This window comes from Bolinopsis microptera, chromosome 9 (genome assembly GCF_026151205.1).
Source record: "Bolinopsis microptera isolate Bmic1 chromosome 9, MBARI_Bmic_1.0, whole genome shotgun sequence".
In the NCBI taxonomy this organism is placed as follows: domain Eukaryota; kingdom Metazoa; phylum Ctenophora; class Tentaculata; order Lobata; family Bolinopsidae; genus Bolinopsis; species Bolinopsis microptera.
The window spans coordinates 4,103,422-4,125,834 of NC_087080.1; the positions used below are offsets into that span (position 1 = coordinate 4,103,422).

General features: G+C 37.0%; 1 protein-coding gene across 2 annotated transcripts in view; it reads left to right on the forward strand.

The window, feature by feature from the left end:
• LOC134820545 (pinopsin-like) overlaps positions 1-22,413 on the forward strand; it is a 102,527-nt gene that overhangs the window by 72,893 nt on the left and 7,221 nt on the right. For both annotated transcript variants that reach the window (XM_063830978.1, XM_063830979.1), the window contains exons 2-9: positions 17,346-17,430; positions 17,704-17,821; positions 17,986-18,167; positions 18,383-18,468; positions 18,772-18,903; positions 19,493-19,603; positions 19,758-19,809; positions 19,950-20,022. In XM_063830978.1, the coding sequence (XP_063687048.1) occupies positions 17,429-17,430; positions 17,704-17,821; positions 17,986-18,167; positions 18,383-18,468; positions 18,772-18,903; positions 19,493-19,603; positions 19,758-19,809; positions 19,950-20,022 (756 nt within the window). In that variant the 5' untranslated portion in view covers positions 17,346-17,428. The remainder of the gene's footprint in view (positions 1-17,345; positions 17,431-17,703; positions 17,822-17,985; positions 18,168-18,382; positions 18,469-18,771; positions 18,904-19,492; positions 19,604-19,757; positions 19,810-19,949; positions 20,023-22,413) is intronic.

Genomic DNA, 22,413 nt, shown 5'->3' on the forward strand with positions numbered 1-22,413 from the left:
CTGTCATACAAAACACCAGTATTTAAAACCCCTCTTCCTTGCAACACTCATGAAGTTGGGTTAAAAATAGTCAACAAAAATAGAAATCTCGGGAGATCCTACTAGTGTAAAATCATGAGGCTTTTACTGGATCGGGTCTAATAATAGGAGATTCTCAATCAATCATGAGTAAAAAAGAAATGAGCATTTATCCCCGCTATCTCACTTTGCAGAAGTCTTAAATTATCCCACATTGTCACAAGCCCACGACAGTGTCTCAAAACATCCCACAATTCTCCAAGATAGCTCAATTGTCGGATGTTGAAATATTTAAAGTTTTTATAAACGACGTTAGTGCCAAATAGTGCGTACGACACTTTACACGTTGAAGAGTAGTCTTGTATACACGGTATCCATTCTAAACGGCCGGTATCGGTTAATGATCAATTTATTCACAGTTTAAATGTCATAATTGAATATATGTGAGCAAAGACCTATTTTTAATAGCAGAAAATGTCTATGTTATCAAGCTCGGCCTGCCCTAAAGGCCTAAATAGTCATATGTCTGCGAGTAAGAGGACGAAAGCCTTGTCTAAATAGCTTTTTGTTTTCCATAATTCTAATGAAAAATCAATGAAAAATCCTACGGAAATGCAAATATTAAATATTAAACATACATGAATAACGTCAATAACCAAGAAAATGCGCAGCAGTAAAATCGAATCGATGAGGATCACTGATGATCAGTCTAAAGCCAATAAATTTAACACATTCTTAAGAAACAACTTAACGAAACGATTAGTGACCGATTACGACGGCACAAAATTTTGATGAATGAGACAACAAAACTGTAAATGTGGACAACAGTAAACACAATTAAAGCGGATGTAGAACTGCCAGCTCACTAAAATTAAACCATTAATCGTTGAATTAGGACGGTTAGCTTGAAGCGTCCGTGTCTGCAGCTTTAGTTTAATACCACAAGAGTGAGAAGTTTAAAGCGGAGCCCAGTCGAGTTCTGGTAGTAATTTTGAAGTGCGAGCTAAATTATCACTGCTAATTTAGATAAATGATGTCGAAGGTAATTTACATTGGTTAGCTCTGAAGCTTATTCAGTGCACTACGGTATATACCGTAGGGAAATGTGACGGGATTCATCTGAACTCTGCTTTTTTACCGCCAATTACAGTCGGAGATAGTGAGACGTGTAATTGATCTGGTATGAGTCATACCACTACCAGACCAGATCAATTACATGTCTGGTTATTTAACACAAAGATACATTATAATGAGACGGTTTCCAATCTATTATACGCGTCTCGTGCTGTCCAGTTAGCACCAGAAGCTAGATAAAGAATCCCGTACAGATTTACATAATCACATGCAGAATCACATACAGTTTAGCTAGCGTCTAATAAGAATCTGGATTCTGAAACTTTAAAGTGGAGATGTAACCGGGAATTGCAGGAAAACTCGGACACTCCCAAAGTCTATAATGATACTCATAAACCACTAAATGTCTTACTTAGTAAATCATATGGAATTACAACTAAGTATTTTTTGTGTCACAGATCCTACTTTAATTGCCTGAGTTAGGCTGAAAATTGGAGAATTGGACATTGTCCGGACAAATTTTTGAAATACTGGATTTTTCCGGACAAATTTTCCTATCATTAAAGAAGCATTTGAGTTATCTGTACTCCATACATGATCAACATAGCTGCACGCGGAGAATTGAGAGACCAATAAATCTGTGGACACAGGCATCCCTGAACCCATAAAATGATACTCTTAAGCCGTTAAAACTTAAAAGTAGAAATAACAAACAAGGATCGCCAACTAAATAAAGTGTATAACTGTTTGTCGGTTAAAGCATATTGGCACTGATAGACTGCAGTAAACTGGTAAATGTTATCGCGGTATGTTTTACAAACTTGCCGGACCATGCTTCCTCTGCAAAGAGGAAATACAGATCCATATAGATAAACATGGGTATATATAGATCCATCAGTACTCATGAGTGCTCCATAGTAAGTTCTGTTCGAAGACCAGACAGACTGGTCGACTAACGTGACGTAAGGAGCAAGGCAGTACATTGTATAGCTTGTGAAGTGAGCCGGTTACCAACCACTAGTTTGGAAGAAAAAGTTCGTTTCAGTCTTTTCCTGAAACGGACGGTTGCCATCCAATTATTAATTGTAGAGTGAGGAATCATAATACATGGTAATGGTAATTAAGACAAAAGTGTCTAGATGAAGGGCTTAGATAAGACTACAATAGGATTAAGATAAGACTAAAATATCTTATATCAGGAATTAGTGATCACGTAAACAATAGCACGACAGGTCTTTTGCAACAGGTCTTTTGCGTGAAATAGCTGGAAAATTGGCCATTGGTCGGGTTTCCAGTGTGACTCGGTGTTACTGTAAAAAAAGAGCAGATCCCTGGGATCAATAATTGCAGTTTACTGCTTATGAGTAAAAGCTTTTGCTCTCAAGCTTGTGTTTTCAAGACTATACTAGACAGTAAGGCAAGTATAATGCTTCCATTTAAAGAGTTTCAGTTAGTGAGGGTAACCTGAAATATTTAAGAATAGCTTAAAATAGCTTTAAAAATAGGTTAACATAGGTTAAAATAGGTTAAAATGATCGAGGGCATAAATACTAACAGTATGAGTAACACATCCACAATTCACAACCTCATATTAAATAGTAAATACTGTATGTAATATATAATAAATAATATATAATATGTCATCCGCATTATAAATAGTGTGATGTTATTTAATATATTCGGCCAGTTGGTAATTTATCTAAGCACACTTGGGGCACCTTACCCTAGTAAGGTGAACTTACTAGGGTATTATCATCCATCTTATATTATTTATTATTACTTTATTGTGCGTCTCCTTGCCCAATGCCCATTGGCCTTGGTTTAAAAGTTACATCACTAGGCTACATCAGTAGGCTCTATAATAGAAGGAACTTTAGGATTTCATCCTGAACAGAGTCTAAAAAACTCGACAATGATTAATACAACAACAACAAACAACAACTCAGTCGTTGCTGTAACTATCGTTAATGATAATTAACGACAGTTACAGCAACGACTGATTTCAATTATATATAGATCAACTTATCAAATGGAAACTGTCGGATTCATAAATGATACCAATGAAGTCAATATTGCCAATTGATGGATAAATTCAACTGGGATGGTCAACGGTGCCATTGTTCTCAGGCCATAAAGATGGTATCATCTAATGCCTACGGGGTTCATCGGATTCACTGAATGGTGCCTATGACGCTGACGAGTGTGGCACCATTGGTGCGAAACTGATATGCGGCCGAAATTTCATAATTATATGACGCATGACATTTCAATTTTAACAGAATTAACCTGGAAATTGGTGATTGCATACAGTATATATATATTATAAACATCAAAATGTAATTTTAATTTGGCATATATTTTATCATATAGCATATGTCATACATATATGATATATGTATATGTTATATGTATGGAAAATGAGAATTACATATTTGTTTCAACTGAGTTAAGTGTCTTAGTTTCAACGAAGTCATGATATAACCAAAATGAACTAAACTCTTTAGATGTGGCTACTTATTGTTGTTGTTTTGCCTCTAAGATCCTTATACTGAGCAATATATCTGTACATATTTATCGCTGCAACCACCAAATGTCTGATGATTACGTGCCTTTAATTACTATTATGTACTTATAATTACCATTTAATGGCCAGAGGGTTGATTATAAACTTATCAAGGACACAACAGTCTTAGCAGCCTATCTCAGCAGTATAAAATATTGAAGTTCTGGGCAAAATGGGCAGATGGTGAACATGTACAGAGGGTCTTCTTTCTTCTACCAATTTGTTGTTCTAAATATAATATCTAGAACTAAGATGAAATTAGGGTCAGTTTCATACAATGCTAAACTTTTCAAGCTTCTTGTTAGAGTTCTTAAAGAGTGTTAAGACAAATGCAGCTGTAAGAAAAAACTCATAGAAATCGGAAAACCGCATTTATGAGCACTGAAACAATTTGTGATGAATATGATCTTACCCATAACGCAAACGATCCTTAATCACGAACCGGAACACAATAATCGTACAAGTGACAAATAACCGACTAGTGCATTTAAATTATGTCCTTTGCTCGTTTACATTAGGTTTAACGCTTATAGAGCTGCTTTACTCTCACATGTAATGAGTCATAATTATGTGATTTATACACAATTTATAATGATCCATGATCGTGATTACTCTGGGATTTATAGTTGTAGGGTGACGTCACTGACAATTAATCAATATAAACTGCATACCTTATTGGACGTTATTTGACCGGACATTGCGCAACCAGGCTTTATTTGAACTGACATTAAAATGAACGCTAGGGCCTCCAGCGTCCAATTTATGTCCGTTCAAATAAAGTCCGGTAAGGTATGCTTCAGAGGCAATATAGTGTGATCCCGCACACTATTTACAAAATTCGCGGCAAATTCGGAGGGAAAAACCACGATTAAGCTGAACAATTCGCCAAATTCTTAGCCTTTAGGTACTCTTAGGTTGGTTTTTTTTCAGTAGCGTAGTTTATAACTTACAAGGTTAATGTATTAGTATTACACCGAGAGACAAATCAAGATGTAAAATTCTAGGATTACCCTCATAGATGCTCTTATAATTATATGTCATATATGTCATATATATGTAATTATATGTCATATATGTAATTATATGCCATATAATTATATATGGGTATGATGACGGTCGACGGGATTAGTTTAGCTGGTGATGAGCATAATTGAGACAAGGTATACAATATTGTAATTTTACAACATGAGATTCCAACACTATGTGTGTATAAGCTAAAATGCCTGCAAATTATATTATATAAACGTAACATTTAAGTGACTTAATTTCAACCGGCTAGGGATTGTGATCCAGCTTGAGGAGTTAGAATTAATTTGCCTTAAGATTCATCCTCTTTTGTTTTTTCTTTATTATCGATAGTATTATACTGGCCGTCTGATATGCTTTCTTTCCGATTTTTTGTTGTTACGTTATGAAAAACGTTACACCATAATCATAGTTATCATGGTTATCGGCATGTCGAATGTCGATCTTTTCTCATTGTACAAGTCCACAAATCTGATAGAACACGTATCGGCCAATGGTGCGGAAAAATGCGGTATTAGGTCAATAGTGCGATTCTGCACCAAGGACAAAAGAAAATCGCGATTATTTTGGCAAAAAATCGCGGCGCCGCGACAAGCGGTCCATTGTTCAATAACAAGCAAAACACAAATCAATAACTATAGATCCGACGACGTTTATGACAAGTATCTGACAAGTGACAATCAATAACAACACTGATTTCACCTATTGCACGATTTCATAATCCATTGTATGTCTAGTGGTCAATTTTATGTCTATAGTGGTCAAGTTTTATAAGTTTAATGGTCAAGTTAATGTCTAGTGGTTAATTTTATGTCTAGTGGTCAAGTTTTATATGTCTAGTGGTCAACTTTATGTCTAGTGGTCATGTCTTTGGCCAACAAGGTTACGTCAGCACTCAGCAAGCGAGTGGGAGTGGGTTAAGAAATGCTTGTGAAAGTGGATTCCTGGAAACCAATTTTCTCCACGGTTCATACAGAAATCATGCTACCCTGATCATTATGAGCCTAACATTTTTTGTTGGTTATCTGGTAATGTTCAGGTAGTTAATCCTGTCTAGTAGTAGTCTAGATTTTATCATGTGGGGCCTGACTGCTATGATCGCTGCCTATAAATCTGAAAAGAATGTGATACATCCTGGTTCCTTTATACATTATAGCGTTTATTATTTTATTTATTATCGCACATTGAGCTGCTGAGTGCTGTGTTAACTATTGCCGATCGGGAGAGACTCGAGGATCGAGGGACAATAGTCTTACATGTTCTGGAATTGCCGTTCACACACTACACATTCTTAAATGAAATCAAGTGTCTAAACGCACTGATCCATGCCATGTGATGGTTCATGCTACCCTGATCAATATGATCGCCTAAAATGTGGTTTTTTCGGTTTTCGGAAGCGGGATAGGAGCTGTGCCTTCAGAGTACGTATCGAGGATGACTCGGACCGAAAATTGTATAAGTCAACATTGTTTCAAAGTTTTTCTAGAAACTACTTTTGTTCACGATTCATCTATTCATGCTACGGTACCCGTACCCTGATCAATAATAGCCGAAAATATCTCCGCGATTTGTCGCGGAGAACTTTTAAAATCGCGAATTGTCGCGAGGATCTGAGAAAATTACGATTTGTCGCGGCAAACGTGAAAAATCGCGATTTGTCGCGGAGAATGGGAAAAATTGCGATTCCGCACGTGCCGCGATTTCCTTTTGTCCTTGTTCTGCACCCACCACACTTATATGTTGCCTTTGATATGTTTCAGCTTGGTGTGTGATACTTTATTGGGGTCAAGTTGGAGTTTAAAATGGTATTTATTTTAATTAAATAAAAAATGTTTGACTCTCATTGCAAGCAACTCAATTTTCAGAGGGCATTGCTTAGAGTTAAGTTTTAAGCACTGTAAACAGTAAAAGCGGGTAAAATATCAAACTCACGGATAACTTCATATAATTATAAACATGAAAAATGTCACTGCACATGATGAATGTCGGCACAATTATTCTCAAAAGCCAACATGAATGCCTGGTGTGAGGTGTGGCCAAGCATTTATAATTTTATTTGGAGGCAATGGTTCTTTAATGATTGTTGAATTTGACATCTAGCGTCATCTAGCGCTATAAGATGTCGAATTTAAAATATCGGTAAAGAAGCGTCGCAATTTGTGAGATTCAAATGGAGTATACAATTACATTTTTACAGTACTGCCATTCTAAATGAAGCCGTTCATTGTAAATTTAACATCTTTTCACTCAACCAGATGTAAGATAATTGTGAGATGTGCTGTAAGAGTCGTAGTTTGTAGAGCTGAATGTTAGATTCTCTCTGATGAGACTAGTCCGAAAGTCAGGAGTTATAGTTAGAGTTTAGTTAGATCTTAGTTAGAGTTTAGTCAGAGTTTAGTTAGAGTTTAGTTAGAGTTAGCTCATCTCTATCTCTCACGACCGGATATGTACTACTATACTGATTACTGATGTATATTGAATAACTGTCACGATCACAGTCCCTTTATAGCTGCCCTTTATTGAACAATCGCTTAGCTTATATAGCTTATAATATAGCTTATAATATAGCTCTGTTATATAGCTCTGTATCCCATATCAGCTGTTATACGTCGTACATTAGCATATCCAATTTGTCATATCCATTATTCATCATATACTGTCTGATATAGCCTCACCTTTGATAAAACGACGCGGGAGGTTTGAACAAAAACATCTGCACCTTACTAATGCTCTACCACTCTTCAAGTTTCCCACTCTCCAAGTTTCCAACCGTTTCTAATGATGGTAACTTTCGGTACGTGGGTACTGGGACCACTTTAAATGTGAAACTTCCTGTATTTCTGGCTGTGTGCCTACTGTTTGCAAGGTGTAAATGAGGGGTGAACTACCTACTGTCACGCGTCCACTAAATGATTTCCCTGTTGTTACATTTCAGACGTCATTGTAGTGAGTGCATTAGCCCATTTTGAGCACTGTGGTAGTCTGGCGGGTGTCGAGATATCATGCTGCTGTTGTTCGTTTCACTGCAGTTTTATTGATAAACAATTGGTGATTTTTTGGCGGCCGCTTGCGACACTTTCCGAAAACATCCCATCACATTTCGTTGTAGTCATCTCCTTTGCTTTCTAATGAGAATTAGGAAGGTCAGTTTCAAATCTTTTCACTGCTTTCTCTTCTGATATTTCTTGTTATCAGGTTATACCCCACCGAGTTATTCTGTCTGGTTATACACTTGTGCTACGAAGTTTCGACCAACAATTAAATCTGGTATTCTATTTAATTTCTATGACACTTGTACAACATGATATCCACATTTCTGGTTGGCCCTCGACAATAGATTCATCATTCAGTAAATGAATTATTATTAAGAAACTGTTTACACCATTAAAATATTCAAAACCCCTAAAAGAAATCAAGTCATCCTAAAATGGTGATCAGTACAGATCAAGACAGCTAGAGTTAAAATTTGTTTCTCCAAGCAACTCTATCATCGGCTAATATCTTAAGCTTATTAAGATCATTCAAAGAGTTAAGTTTTAAACCTCTACGGGTCAAATCATTCACAATAATCTTGAACAAATTCTTACGATGCGCACCGACGCGCCCTTTACAGTTTGTTGTGACAGCAAACTTTAACGCTAATGCAGCGGGGGAGTCATCAGCACTACGCAAGATATGACCTAGGAGCTTCCACCTTGCTTTAGGGACACGATCTGATAGCTTAACTGAGTTACATCTTAGGTATAAGTTTGCATTGGATATTGTTCCATGAGGCCAATAAATGTTCAGTAATGATCTAAGGTGTTTTCTATGGCAAATGTCTAGTTTTTCTAGTGACTTTGCAGTAGGACACCAACTACTGCAATTGTACATGATGATTGATACAATTTGGGCTTCGTAAACTGCTATCTTTCTGGTAACGGAGATATTCTGCTGAGACCAGATCTTGGTGAACTTATAGAAGGCATTGTTCCCAGCAATGCATCGAGCAGCTATATCACTTTCACTACACAACAATGACCCAAGAATCTTACTCTTCCGCCAATCTTCATTTCCACGTAACATGGTATCATCACGACCAGGGATTGTTTCTCCAACAGGAGCGAGGAAAACATGGGTAAATTCTGTTTTCTCTGTGTTAATGAACAGGTTAAACTCCTTGAAGACTTCCTTAGCTATTGGTAGGATAGCTTCTAAGGATTCTTTTTCCACGTTCATGAAGTTACAATCATCTGAATACGCTGACTCCAGTGGCATACCTTCTTTTGAAATAGGGGGATTGGGTATGTGTGGGGGAGACTCTGCTAGTCGATGGCGTAGTTCTATAAGAGCTCCTGCTAGGACAAGAGTGAAAAGCTTGCCGGAGAGACTGTCACCTTGAAAGGACCCAAGAAGACTCTCGAATACAGCAGATAGTTCTCCTTCCACTCTGACCTTGAGCATGGTGTTGGTTAAGAGGAGTCTTACTAGCCTGAGGTCGTCGTCTGTGCATCCAGCTTTGACAAGAAGGTCAAGTATAGTCTGGCGTTTGATTGTGTCAAATGCTCGAGACATATCTATGCCCATCTTGTGATACTGGAAGTGTTTACGCGTGACAACCGATATCAACATCCGCTCAGCCCACACTAGATCACCACAACTTCTACCATGTTTGTACCCCGCCTGCGTGCTACCAGTGAAAGCATCAACTTTGTCTTCAATTCTCTTCAGTACAATCATGGATAATATCTTACGAGCACCATTTGATAGACATAGAGGTCGTAGACTAGTGACAGGACCAGCTGGTTTGCGAGGTTTCGGTAAGGGGGTGATGATGGCTTCACCTATAACATCAGGAAATGAATTGGTCTCCAATGCGCAATTGATGATCTCGGCATATTTTGACCAGAATTTTGTACCAGCATTTTTCAACCACTCGTTGTAGACTTTATCTGGACCAGTGGCTCTGTTGTTCTTGAGAGATTGGGCGGCTTTCTTTACTTCATCACATGTGATGGGTATGTCTAGGCAGCGTCCATCCCCTATAAATGCTTGAAGTGGTTCATCCTCACACGTGAACTGCTTTTCGTAGTAGTCTCTGATCACTTGAGCTTTACCAGCATCTGTGGCAACAAAGTTACCTTCTTCATTGTGGACACTGATAGTAGATTTGGGCTTAGTGTCAGCTAGAGTACGCACAGCTTCAAACATCTGCCTTGTGTCATCTGTTGACATGATGGTTCGAGCGATGTCATCGGCACGTGTGTCAGCAAGGTTCTTGAGATGCTTACGGATGTCTTTCTGTAACCTGTTGATCCTTGTACGGACTTGAGTTCTGTCAGCAACTTGGTTGTTACAGTTAAGTGCAGCTTGCAGGGTTTGTCTCTCTTTTACAAGGGCTTCAACAGTTGAGTCACTACTGAAGTTACGGTTTCTGGAGCGTGGTAGTGTCCCAATTACTTCATCAGCAGTTGTCTTAAGGACATCCATCAGGTTAGTGAGATCATCATTAGGGTTTGATGTTACCTGAGAGTTGTTGACTTTCTGTTCGACTGAAAGTTGGTATTTGACTTTGGTGGGGAGGTCAGTGGTGAGCAGGGAGTTGTTATATCTCTTAACTACTGAACTTATCTTTTTTGTAGGAAAGATTTTGTAGTAGGGGGCTAGTTTGATCTTACAAGCAACGAGTCTGTGGTCTGAGTTAGTAGCAAGACCGCCATATGCTCTACAATCTTGGAACATGAATCTGCTGCGTGTTCTGCACAGAATATAATCTAATTGGGCAAAGACTGGACGAGTAAGTTTGCTACCTTTAGGGCGACCTTTGGCAGAAATACACATAGAGAAAGTAGTTCGATGTCTACAAGGATGATCAAAATAGGTATTGGTAGCAAACAGTTTGTTTAAGCACATGAAGTTTAATAAATGTTCACCGTTGAAATTCCTTGTACCCATTCCAAACTTGCCCATATACTCTGTTACACCATACTGATAGTCCAAAGGAGATAAGGTTCCCAACTTACTGTTGAGATCACCACAAACAAACAATTCATGAGATGCAGGAACTGAAATAGCATGGGTGAGTTCTCTGTAGAACTTTCTAAGAAGGGCAGGGTTTCCTTCTGCTTTAGGATTAGTCGGGCCATAACCGTTAACAATTCTGATATTTTTAGGATGGGATGAGAGATTAGAAGGAATGACGACATTAAGATAGGAAACCCGGTCTGAGGTATACTGATAGTCTGTGACATAAGGTAGTAATCTAGGACTTATGATGAAACCTAGTCCACCATGTCGTCCTTGATTTTGCTCCATCATGATCAATTTGTAATTGTTTCTGAGATATCTAGTGGAATGATTTTTGACTTTTGTCTCTTGAACGCACAAGATATCAACACTATATTCAAAACAATCCGTTCCGAGTTCTTCCTGTTTCTCCGTCTTAGAGAGCCCTTTTGCATTCAATGATGCTAGGCTCAGTAAGGAAGTAGAAGAAAACTTTGAACTCATAACTGTCTCTTTCTGCTTTAACGTCTGCTTCGTCACACCAGTTTTCGCTGATGCTTGTGTCACGCGTCACGATGCTTGTGTCATGTGTCACGCGTCACCGTGTCATACCAGTAAATGAATGAAATTATAAAACTGATGTTTAAAAATAAACGCCATTATGGCCACCTGTTCTTGTGTTATATTTTACATGATAATAAATTTGTTCAAAAGTCCATGTGATTTACCTCTAGAAACGAGTATGAATAAAAATATTATTGGCTGAACTCCAATGATATCTTCCTTTGTGATTATTTTAAAGAGGGGGACGCTTTTCACTTTTAAGAAAAGACATCAGCTAAAAAGTAACATTTTACGATTTTAAAATTTGATAAATTTCACCATGAACAGTTGCTACTTCATTTCTCAACTGAACTATCGCAGCTTCGGCTTCAATGATTATATTCTAATAATATCACTGAGTTAAACACTAAAATTAGCCGCGACTAAAAATAAAGGCCCCCCTCCATTTATATAAATAATCTAATTACCTGCGAATGGTGGTACGGGGTGAAACCCGAGACACTTCATCCCTCTCATTCCTAGTGCATATGTTAGGAGGGTAGTACGTGGGCCATGTACGTGTTTTTGTTGTACATGTTTTTTTTTGTACTAAAGTGCTGATCTATATGTTTTGTTAATTGTGTATTTAGTAATGTGTACCCGGTACACTGTTATAGGTACAGACTACAGAGTAACCGTATTTTGTGGTCATCGAGGGGAGAATTCACTGCACGAAACATTGAAAGCTATAAATAAAAATGGCTAATTATTAACATTAAAGGTCATGATCTGATGATCTCGTCAGACTTCCTGACAATGAGTACTTACTTTGGTTACTTTGGTGTCCTTCATAGAATCCTCTATCGGGTCATTAGATTTGCTGACCACCCGGACAGCGAGATCGCTGCCTTTATTCCACCCAAGTCCAGTAACGAGTTTCCATTTCGACAGCTGTATCCTGATTCCTGCCACTAGAGCAGGAGTACCTATAACCGTATATTCGGGTGACTTACAGACTCGACCCCAGTTATATCAGTGATCAGTGTTACACATAACTGCAGAACCTGCTGTGGTCGATACAATAGTGCCTTTGCCGAAAACAGGGTTTACTTTCTATGATTATGCGATTTTGCACAATAATTAGGTACTCGCAAAATATTTCGAATGTGCAATTAATATTAATTTGAGAGCAGATCATATTGATATTGCTCCACTTGCTCAAAAATAGGTAATTAATATGGCAGATAAGGCAAATTTCAGGCCGTTACTTAATTTAAAACTAAATTTAAATAATCAAAAATATGGTTATTGCAATTTTGTAAACCAACCACCAGTACTTGCAGCTATATGGAGATTAGAGCCTATTAAAATAAAACAAGACCTCAAGAGCTAAAAGATCCGAACACGTGACGAACCAATCAAATACCACTCAGATTGAAAAATCTAGCGTCTAAAAATAGATCATTGTTCTGATCCCAAACACACGCGGCGAACCAATCAAAAACCACTCTAATGGAAAATTCTGACGTCTAAAAATAAATCATCATCAAAGAGGGTACATAGCATAATTTAACATCAACCCTGCTCATATCTTGACATACTGTACCATTGAACAAGGCTTTCACTGATCGGTAAAATAAGCTTTTCGTTTTATTTTGTCGTTTGACGTCATATCATTTCATCTGATTTTGTTGGATGATGATTAATCACTCTACACTCGACTGTCACGTGACTTTTTCAACCCGTTCTCTAGCTGGCCCTGAACGACTGTTCGAAACCATAACCCTATAATCTTATCCTAACCCTAGCCCAATCCTTAACAAAAGCATATGCTGAAACCCTAACGAGAAATTAGACCAAATTCTTTATATGGTCATATCACGTGATCGAGACAGTTTTACCCCAATATCTTGCCAGGGGAGCATTTTAACCCTATGTCATGGAGGTGATTCGGAACCAGCGTCCGAAAATACATCGATTGACGTTGGTGTCAACTGTCGGGGGGGGGGGGGGCTTTTTTAAATTGATTTAGCACGCTCGGATTTTGTTTTACAATTTGTAACATATTTCAAGTGGATAAAAAGGTTTTAAACATGATTGTAAGATTTTCTGACACCGAATGTCAATGACGTTAAAGATTATTCCCAAAACTTTTAAAACTTTATAACTTAACTTACTATAAACTTGTGGAACCGGAAAAACGTTGCACTAGTTACTACAAGAAATAAATATGCTAATATGCTAAATTTCAGAATGTTTGAACTTCAGTTCGATTTCGTTACCCCACTTTTTTGGTGTTCTTTTTTCTTTTGTTCGCTCAGGAGAGCAAGACAAGCAATTTTGCCATACAAGGTTTGAATACAAAATGTTGAAATATAGATATTACTGTACCTTCAAAAAGATTTGCTCCAAACTCTATGATTTATATTCTAATACAACATAACAAAGACTGTGATTTTTATTGTAATACAAAATAGACAATACCGCCTCAACGGATATTTCCGTGCAGCCTTTTTGTCTTTACTTCTTTAATTTTATTAATTTATAGCGGTTTGTTATTATAAAATATTAAACCGATCCCATACGCTTCTCTGAGATTACCTAGTACTCCCAAGTCTACAATTTGCCTTTTTTCGTATAATCGACCAATAACTCTAATGAATTCAGGAACGACCGGCCACTGTAAAAAATTATTTCGCATACAAGATAGCTTCTACAGAAACACATTTAACATGAAGTTGAAAATGTAATTCCATAATCGATTATTATTTCATTACTCTTATCACAAAATTACTGAAATCTAATCGGTGGTGGTTTTTTTTCTCTGACTTATTGATTTTTTCTGAGAAAAATCCTTCGTCACAGCAGCAGTAACACAACAGAACTTGTTTAATTGATTGCAGTCAAATAAGCCCTATTGTTACATATTATTAAGCAACAACATTACTACACAACTTTGTCCGGTATTGTTTGTAATTAATGTCACAAATTATCCAGCTTAGCTTTAATTGTTATTATTAGTTAGACCTAGCTTTCAGACTGACCGGCGGTTCAATTTTGCTGGATTCAAAAGATTGGTAAGGATCTGCGCTAAATTGGATTAGTAGATCTGTACAATGATTGTAATAATAAGCCGCGTTGTAAACTTATTGTTGCAAGTAGTGCAGCGTTGTGCAAATATTTTCTGCTGAGTATTGCTAATGCTGAGTATTGATAATGCTGATTACATTAGTATCGGCTTGGACTTTGATTTGTTTCAGCGGGCTTGACTTCTTAGAGTGGGCTGAACGAATCGCGAGTCAACGATAAGTTTTGCTACAATTGATTAACAGTATTTATTTGAAGTTTTTCTTTTTGCAGAATGAATTCTCAGGGGTAGCATTATTGGTTCGTTGTATGGGAATAAAAATCATCTAAATAACATACAAGTTTTACTTAATCTTGATTACTTTTATTTTATTTTCGACTAATCGTTTAACCTAGAAGCCTTCGTCAAAGTTCCATTTGTTTGTCCCAAAAGCACCTGTTAGATATTGTATATTGGGACAAACTTAAATTACATCATAATAGGAAATATACAAAAGGTCTCTGCTGATTTGCAAGTTAATAAGCCTTCAGAAGTTCAGACATTGGAGGTAACTCCAAATTTGAGTTGACTCTGTCCAGTCAAGAAGGAAGATTAAACCGTTTGGTTTGTTGACACTTGGTTGATTTGTGGTTCCTATCCCTCTACCTCTGTACTAAGTGTAGACCGTTGATCATCCTAGTAGATTGTGGGAGGAATCATAATCTATACTCTGTCACAAACACTAAGGGTCCATCTACCACATCACCTGGGCACTAATTTTAAGATGGTCATTGGAAGCCGGCGACTCGACTGTTACAATCACGCTAACGCATGAGACAGTAGAACTTGATAAATGACCAGCACGCTAACGAGTAACGCGTTAGTAACGCGTGGATCATACCCTAAACGTAAAGCCATCGCAAAAATTGGCAAAAAAGCTGCAACCCGTGCAGAACAGCCAGGTTGCTACTTTTAATGGTAGTTTACCGGTATATTGGCTGGGGAAATGGTTGACTCCCTGCACTGAGACAAAGAAGGTGTGCCTCAAAGGAACCGTAATTACCAGCAAAATTTCGCAGACACGTTACAGTTTGAGTTATAAAATCATTGAGTGGGTGGTTAGTGGTAGTGGTATAAGGTTGAACATTTAGCGGTACATGTCATAGTCTAGCTGATACTCTTGTTCGCTTCATAACTAGAAATGGTTGGAATCGAATGATGACCGCAGTCCGACAGTTTAACGGCCTAGCCATTTCGCTTGGAACAGCATTCGACCATCCATATCCATTTTTAGCGGCGGATTCTGCCCGATCAATACACATTGAAGCCATACTAAGACATCATTTGCATCACTTACTAACATAATCATATTCAGCTAAGTAAGCTATGATTTTCACCGTCAGCTCAGTTTCTGCTCATTTCCACCATGGCTATGTGAATGAAAGTATGTTTAATCAACGAAACTCCAATCCTAGCCACCCAATGACATTAACCTGTCACCTGGCATCATCCTGAAACTCTGATTGGTAGACAAGAATTTTCAGTATATGTTCATCTGGGGCCGATATGTTTCTATATCTAGAACCAGCGTCCACCAGTGTCCAGTGCTGATTGGATTAGATTTGACAGTGCACCTAACACGGTTTAAATAAGAATATTGCTTGAAGTAAACATAGATTCGGCTGATTTAATGAATGCTATTTCTGCATTGACGCGTTGGGAGCTAGATATAAGTCAGGTACCATATATAAACTCAGGTACCATCTGAACTGATTTAGAAATTTGTAAAATCCCTACTGAAGGAGCTCATGTGTAATTTAAAAAATTAAAATTGTAAAGTCGCCATAGCCCCATTTTGTGGCTCCAACATAATAAATAAGTATAGTTAGTGTAACGCACGTGAACGTTAGTGGCACAAAATAAGAGCAAAATGATCGTAATCTATGCCGTAGCTGTATTTTGACCAATTTTAACCTAGGTAAACTATTATTCCATGTTCATTTTACAGTCCGGAATACTAGATACTAAGATAGTTAATATAATCAGACGGAATATCTAATAATAATTCTCCCGTTTTGTAGTATCTGAACCGAGCGAGCGCGGTCGGAGAGTTATACTTAAGAGCCACATATTCCATCAATTTGTTATACTTTAAAGTCTGTTCTTGGCTCCTCAGCTATAGGGAGTGGCTGTGATGTTGTGTTGTGGTTAAACTGAAAGTTACTATGATATCTGTGCTGCCGATATAATAACAGGATGGTATCTCCGTGGATTAGTCTGTACACTATATGAATGTTTTAGTACTCGTTCTGCAATATTGTCAGTATTCCTGCTGTGTTTTGAAAATTAAACTAATGTTGCTTGCCAAACGTAAGAAATAAAAATGTTCATGTTGAATTTGGTAGTAGTCAGTTTGTCTTTCCTTGACTCCTGTTGGAGCTTGCTTCCTTGCTTCCTTGCTTCCTTGCTTCCTTGCTTCCTTGCAGGCGCCAGTATCTGCAAACTTGTAATCGTACTCGTATAACTAGACTTCAGAATTTAAATTTGTTGAGTTCTATTGTATTTACCATGAATACTGGCTGCTTTAATTTTAATATCTTTATTAAACTCGGATCACTTTAAATTTATAGACCTATCAAGCAGCATTTCATTCGTATTTGATATCGATTATATCTATCTGGGGTATTTATCGTGCAAGTCTTTACCACTATAATTTAGTCACTAACGTAGCAAGGATCTGATCAAACAAGAATCCTAGACATTGAAGCTTTGAAGGATTGGTTTCTGGTGCGTTAGCTGTCCATTTCATGATTTGTTGAACCCACGACTGAACTGATTATCAAATTGACACTTCATATTTCATAATAATGATAGCGAATAATCTTGTTTTATAGAATCTTGACATTTAACGATTTATTTCTAATGCGGTTCATCGAAACCTTGACTGACATTATCATTAATCTGACGCGTCTGAACGCCGGGACAACTTCATAGATTGCGAATCTAAAGATAGAGTGCGAAACTTGTCACTTTATAAACCAGACCGTTATAAAACCGATGTCTTTATAGGCAATGCACCGGGAACGACTCTCATTGTAGAGTCTGAAGAAGTTATATCAGACGATAGATGAACTGCAAACCATCTTATCAAGATGTGAGTTTTTTTTAATCAAGTCATTAATTTTTTTTATTTTCGTTGAGAGGACATACCTCTAAAAATTTCATTTCTAAAACTTATGATTTAGATAAGATCATAGATTGAAGATCTTGTTATTCGGTATACAGACGAGCAGAGCATGTCTCATCTTACGACAATATTAGGGCTTTGATCACTGATCAGTGATGGTCGAGTGGATTGGGGTGGTCGGTGGACTGCAAAGTATCCTGCTCAACACTGCAAGATATACACAAAACCTACTCATTTCAGGAACGAAACAGGCGAATTTTCACTCAAAGATCTTCCACATAATGTAATCTTCTTCGGTACAACTGAGGCTCCCGATCCTCGGGATCATTTCTCCAGCTTTCAGCTCATCATAATGCAGGTTTATTATAATTTCTCTTCGATTTACTTTAAAGAACTCTCATGATCATTGATCATTGCTTCAATTTTGAATAATGAATTCCAAATTTCAAACGCCTCTGCGACATGGTAAATAAGCCCTCTTCATCAAAGCTTTAAATAGATAATTAGAAAATCTCCTTGAAGGTGATGATCTCCCTAGTGGCACTAGCAGGAGCGTTAGGAAACCTCCTGATCGCCGCTGTAGTCCTCACTTTTCGACGGTGGAGGGTCCCTACCAACATCTTCCTCTGCAATGTGGCCGTAGCTGATCTTATCATATGTCTCTGGACTCTCCCCCTAATGATTGCTAGTATTAATAAAGGATGGTAAGAATGTGTAAACCTTTCAGTTTATTCATGTTACAAAATTTGTAAAATCTAGTTTTGCTTTAAATTTGGAAACATTATGACCATTTCTACATCACTTTTTGACATCATGGCTCAATATTCAAACTGGTATTCTTATTGGTTATCAAAAAGTTTGGTTGCTACTACATAGTACATACTAGCATTCTAAACCTAATCTGATATTTTACCTGTAGGTGGCCGCTGCCTATCTGGTTGTGTTCTCTGGGTGGATTTCTTGACAATGCATCCTACGTGTGTTCGGCTTGGTCTCTTGCTTTCGGTAAGTTGGTACTTAACCGTGTCGCTGACTTTGGGAAGTATGATTATGAGTTTACAATAAAACTTATAATCACACACATAAAGTTATGATATATCATTTTCCTGCCGATATCGAATGGCTTAGAATTTTGTATTAAGTTAACGTAAAACGCTCAAGTTCAAGTTTAACTTCAACACATGATAACATTTATTGTAAATGAGTTCACCGCACTGACCTTTCAACGAGTTATTACCATGTTGACACATGCTGACACGTGCAGTCGCGGTGCACGCGCGTTACTCTTGATCCTGATATCCCGTGCAGGATCTTTGGAGAGGTTCTACCTGGTGCTATCTCGAGGAAAGAACAGAGAGACTATGAGCTATTCTGTTGCCATCCTCTTCTGTGGCAGTATCTGGATATTCAGTATTATTCTTGCGGCTCTTCCTGTGCTAGGTTGGTCAATTAACTTTTGATATGCTTCGTTAATTTCCGGTAAAAATATTGAATAATTCACTATCCTATCAACCTGATGCAGGAAACGACCGGTTTGGTTCGGGTTTCGGCTGTTGTTGACCGACTGGGTTTGGTTCCAGTTCGGCAAACTTTTTACCGCACCTTTCTTCAATTCCAAGGAATGAAAACTGCAGTAATATGCTATCCTGGGCTTTAAAGTCCTCTTTTCTACACTGCAGAACACATTTCTACACAATAAAAATGTGAAAGTACCGCGTTTTAATATTACAATACGGGGAAATTTCAGTGGAATGTTCTAGAACGCTCACACGCGTGTCAATTCAGCCACATATACAAGCCTATAATAATAAGCCCTGATATAAGCCTATTAGTCTATAATCACTGGCTGCAAATATGTTCAAAAAGTACGGGTCGGGTTCGGCAAAAAATTCCTGATTTGGTCGTTTCCTAATCTGATGATAAACAATATTTTATTATTAACCTTAGATTCATTATCCAAATTATTAATTCTTCATCTGCATGTTTTAATCTTCATCCCCTTTTAATTATTTCCGAATTCCCACGCCAGGTTGGAACAGATACGTGTACAGTCCCCTGACCTTCAGCTGTGCTATTAATGGGTTTATGAAGGGGATACACAAATATTACTTCATCACTTTTCTAATTCTTGTCCTGCCAGGTATTGTGTGGTTCATCGACAAATCCTTGTTAGCTCTGTAAAGCTTAAAATGAATTGTCTACGCTCTCTGTATTTTTTTAAAGAATGATACCAAAAATAAGAACATCGCATTTTTTTCCTTTTCTGAAACATTGAGGTCACACTTTATTTTCAGGACCACTACTGATAATTTTATTCAACTACTCCTATGTTTTCATCTTTATAGCGTAAGTTATTTTACCATATCAATCCCAAAGTGATGCCTTTTTATCATTGCTTGATGGAGCTTCATTTCTTTTTTCTGAACGTCAAAAAAGTACCATCATAACCACCCAACAGATAAAAAATGCTAAAAGTCTGCTTTCAGGAGACTACCAAAACGAAACGCGGTAGAACGAAACAACCATCTTAAAGTGGTTATACCACTTGTTTTAATAACTGTAAGTTAATTTCGACGAACGATGTTTCTTAAAAACTTCTGGATAGTGATTGTGATAATGATAATATAATGATAAGCGAATATATTTTTTATACAACACCGGCAAAAAGTTGAATTATTAAGATGCAACTTTTACACTCAGCCATAATCATCGAAATCATCATAACTTGGTCTTATGAACCTCATAAAAACATATCCTTGTCCCATTACGCCACTGACCAGTATTAGATTATAAACTAATATAAATATTAGTAGCGTAATAATTTTTAATCACAATAACTGGAACAATGAAAGACAAAAAGTAAAGTAAAGCTAGCACAACACATATTGATGTGGAGAGTCAGGGCACACCTTCAAAATATGTTAAATATTTAGCAGCAGACTAATCACAGATAGACTGTATTCCTTAATTAATAAAGAAAGGTTTGGTCTGGTGTTGTAATAAAGCTTACTTTTACAACTATTGTTGTCCAGGCGTGCTGCTCAACAGTCAACCCTGATTTCAGCCCATAAACTGGACAAATATCAATTTTTTGAATGAGACTAACTTAATAATATGAAAGGTAAACAATATATTCTCTGTGATATGTAGGATAATGTTTATCGAGACGTTGAAACTACGGGTATATGCCTCACAGAATGGCTAGCCTCACAGAATGGCCAAATTTGTAAATGTTTTTGTAACTAATTTTTTATATAAGACTGGTAGGTTTTGTGGATACCATATGAAACAAAAGTCTTCTGGCAACACTTCCTGTGGTGAAATCATTAACTAGGACCACATTTTCTGGCATAAATATGACTGTTTATGTAGAAATTTTGAGCACTGAAAATTTGTTTTCAAATTTTTGAACTAAGTTTACATTTTGGTGAGAACTTCTGGCACCAGTATGACAGAAGATGTTTAAAGAATAGTATTCATCAAACAAAACGAACATTGTTCAATATAGGAAGAAAAAATGCTAAAATGGCTACACGCCTCACAAAATGGCCAAAATATGCCTCACAAAATTTGTTTTCAAATTTGTGAACTAAGTTTGCATTTTGGTGAGAACTTCTGGCACCAGTATGACAGAAGATGTTTAAAGAGTAGTATTCATCAAACAAAACGAACATTGTTCAATATAAGAAGAAAAAAATGCTAAAATGGCTACACGCCTCACAAAATGGCCAAAATATGCCTCACAAAATTTGTTTTCAAATTTGTGAACTAAGTTTGCATTTTGGTGAGAACTTCTGGCACCAGTATGACAGAAGATGTTTAAAGAATAGTATTCATCAAACAAAACGAACATTGTTCAATATAGGAAGAAAAAAATGCTAAAATGGCTAAACGCCTCACAAAATGGCCAAAATATGCCTCACAAAATGGCCAAAATTTAAAACTCCTTTTATTCAATGAAACAATAAGTCTAAAGTATTCACAAGCTATTTATCATACAATAACACCCCAGATGGAGTGTTTTTACAGCCGAATGAAGGTTATAAATCATGAAATCAGGGAATATGAACAACGCCACACAAAATGGCCATTTTTAGTGTAGGAAATTATGCCCTTTTTATTCAGTTCTAAGAAATTTCACCTATATGGGGGTGTTAACAAGGCATATTTATACCAGCAGCATGCCTGAAACAAGAGCCAAAGGTTTTAGAAAAATAAAATTTTCTCTTTTTCATTTTTTTTGGCCATTTTGTGAGGCATTTTTTCTTTTTTGTGAAATAATTTTTCACAGCTCAGTTTTTTCGTGAGTTTTAGGTTATTACCCCATTCCTTAATAGGTTTTCTAACAACGTGTGGTGATAGAAATTTAAAAAGTATCTCCATCAAAAAATTATAGAAATTCAGATTTGGCCATTCTGTGAGGCATGTTTTTTTGGAGGAAGATTTTCCGGCCAATTTTTCTCAAAGAAAAAATGGTTATGAGATTAAATCAACCCCCGGGAAGAAAAATATGAGTGTCAACTTAGCTTCTTATGAGATAAAAACTGGGATAAAGTGTGTTTTGTGATTTTGAGAGAACTTCCTTTTTTTGGCCATTCTGTGAGGCATATACCCGTAAGGCAATTAGACCACCAAAATTAACAAAATCTCGTAGGTGTCTTCACTCAAAAACCTAATTCTTCTACATTTTTCAATATTTTCCAATTATAAAACACTAGCAGGAACCCGTCTAACCCTAAAGTGGTGTCAAGACTCAAGAGACTAAAATAATTATTACCTATTTAATTCGCGTTTTTGACACCACTTAGGGGTCCAAATTTTGGGCTCTAAAACTCCTATTTCTTGGCCAATTTTTTATTTCTTCATGCTGATTTGAAGGCCATTAAAGCATTTGACCCAGTCAAAAAAGTTTCAGTTGTATATCTTTTACGGTTTTTGCGGAAAGTCGTG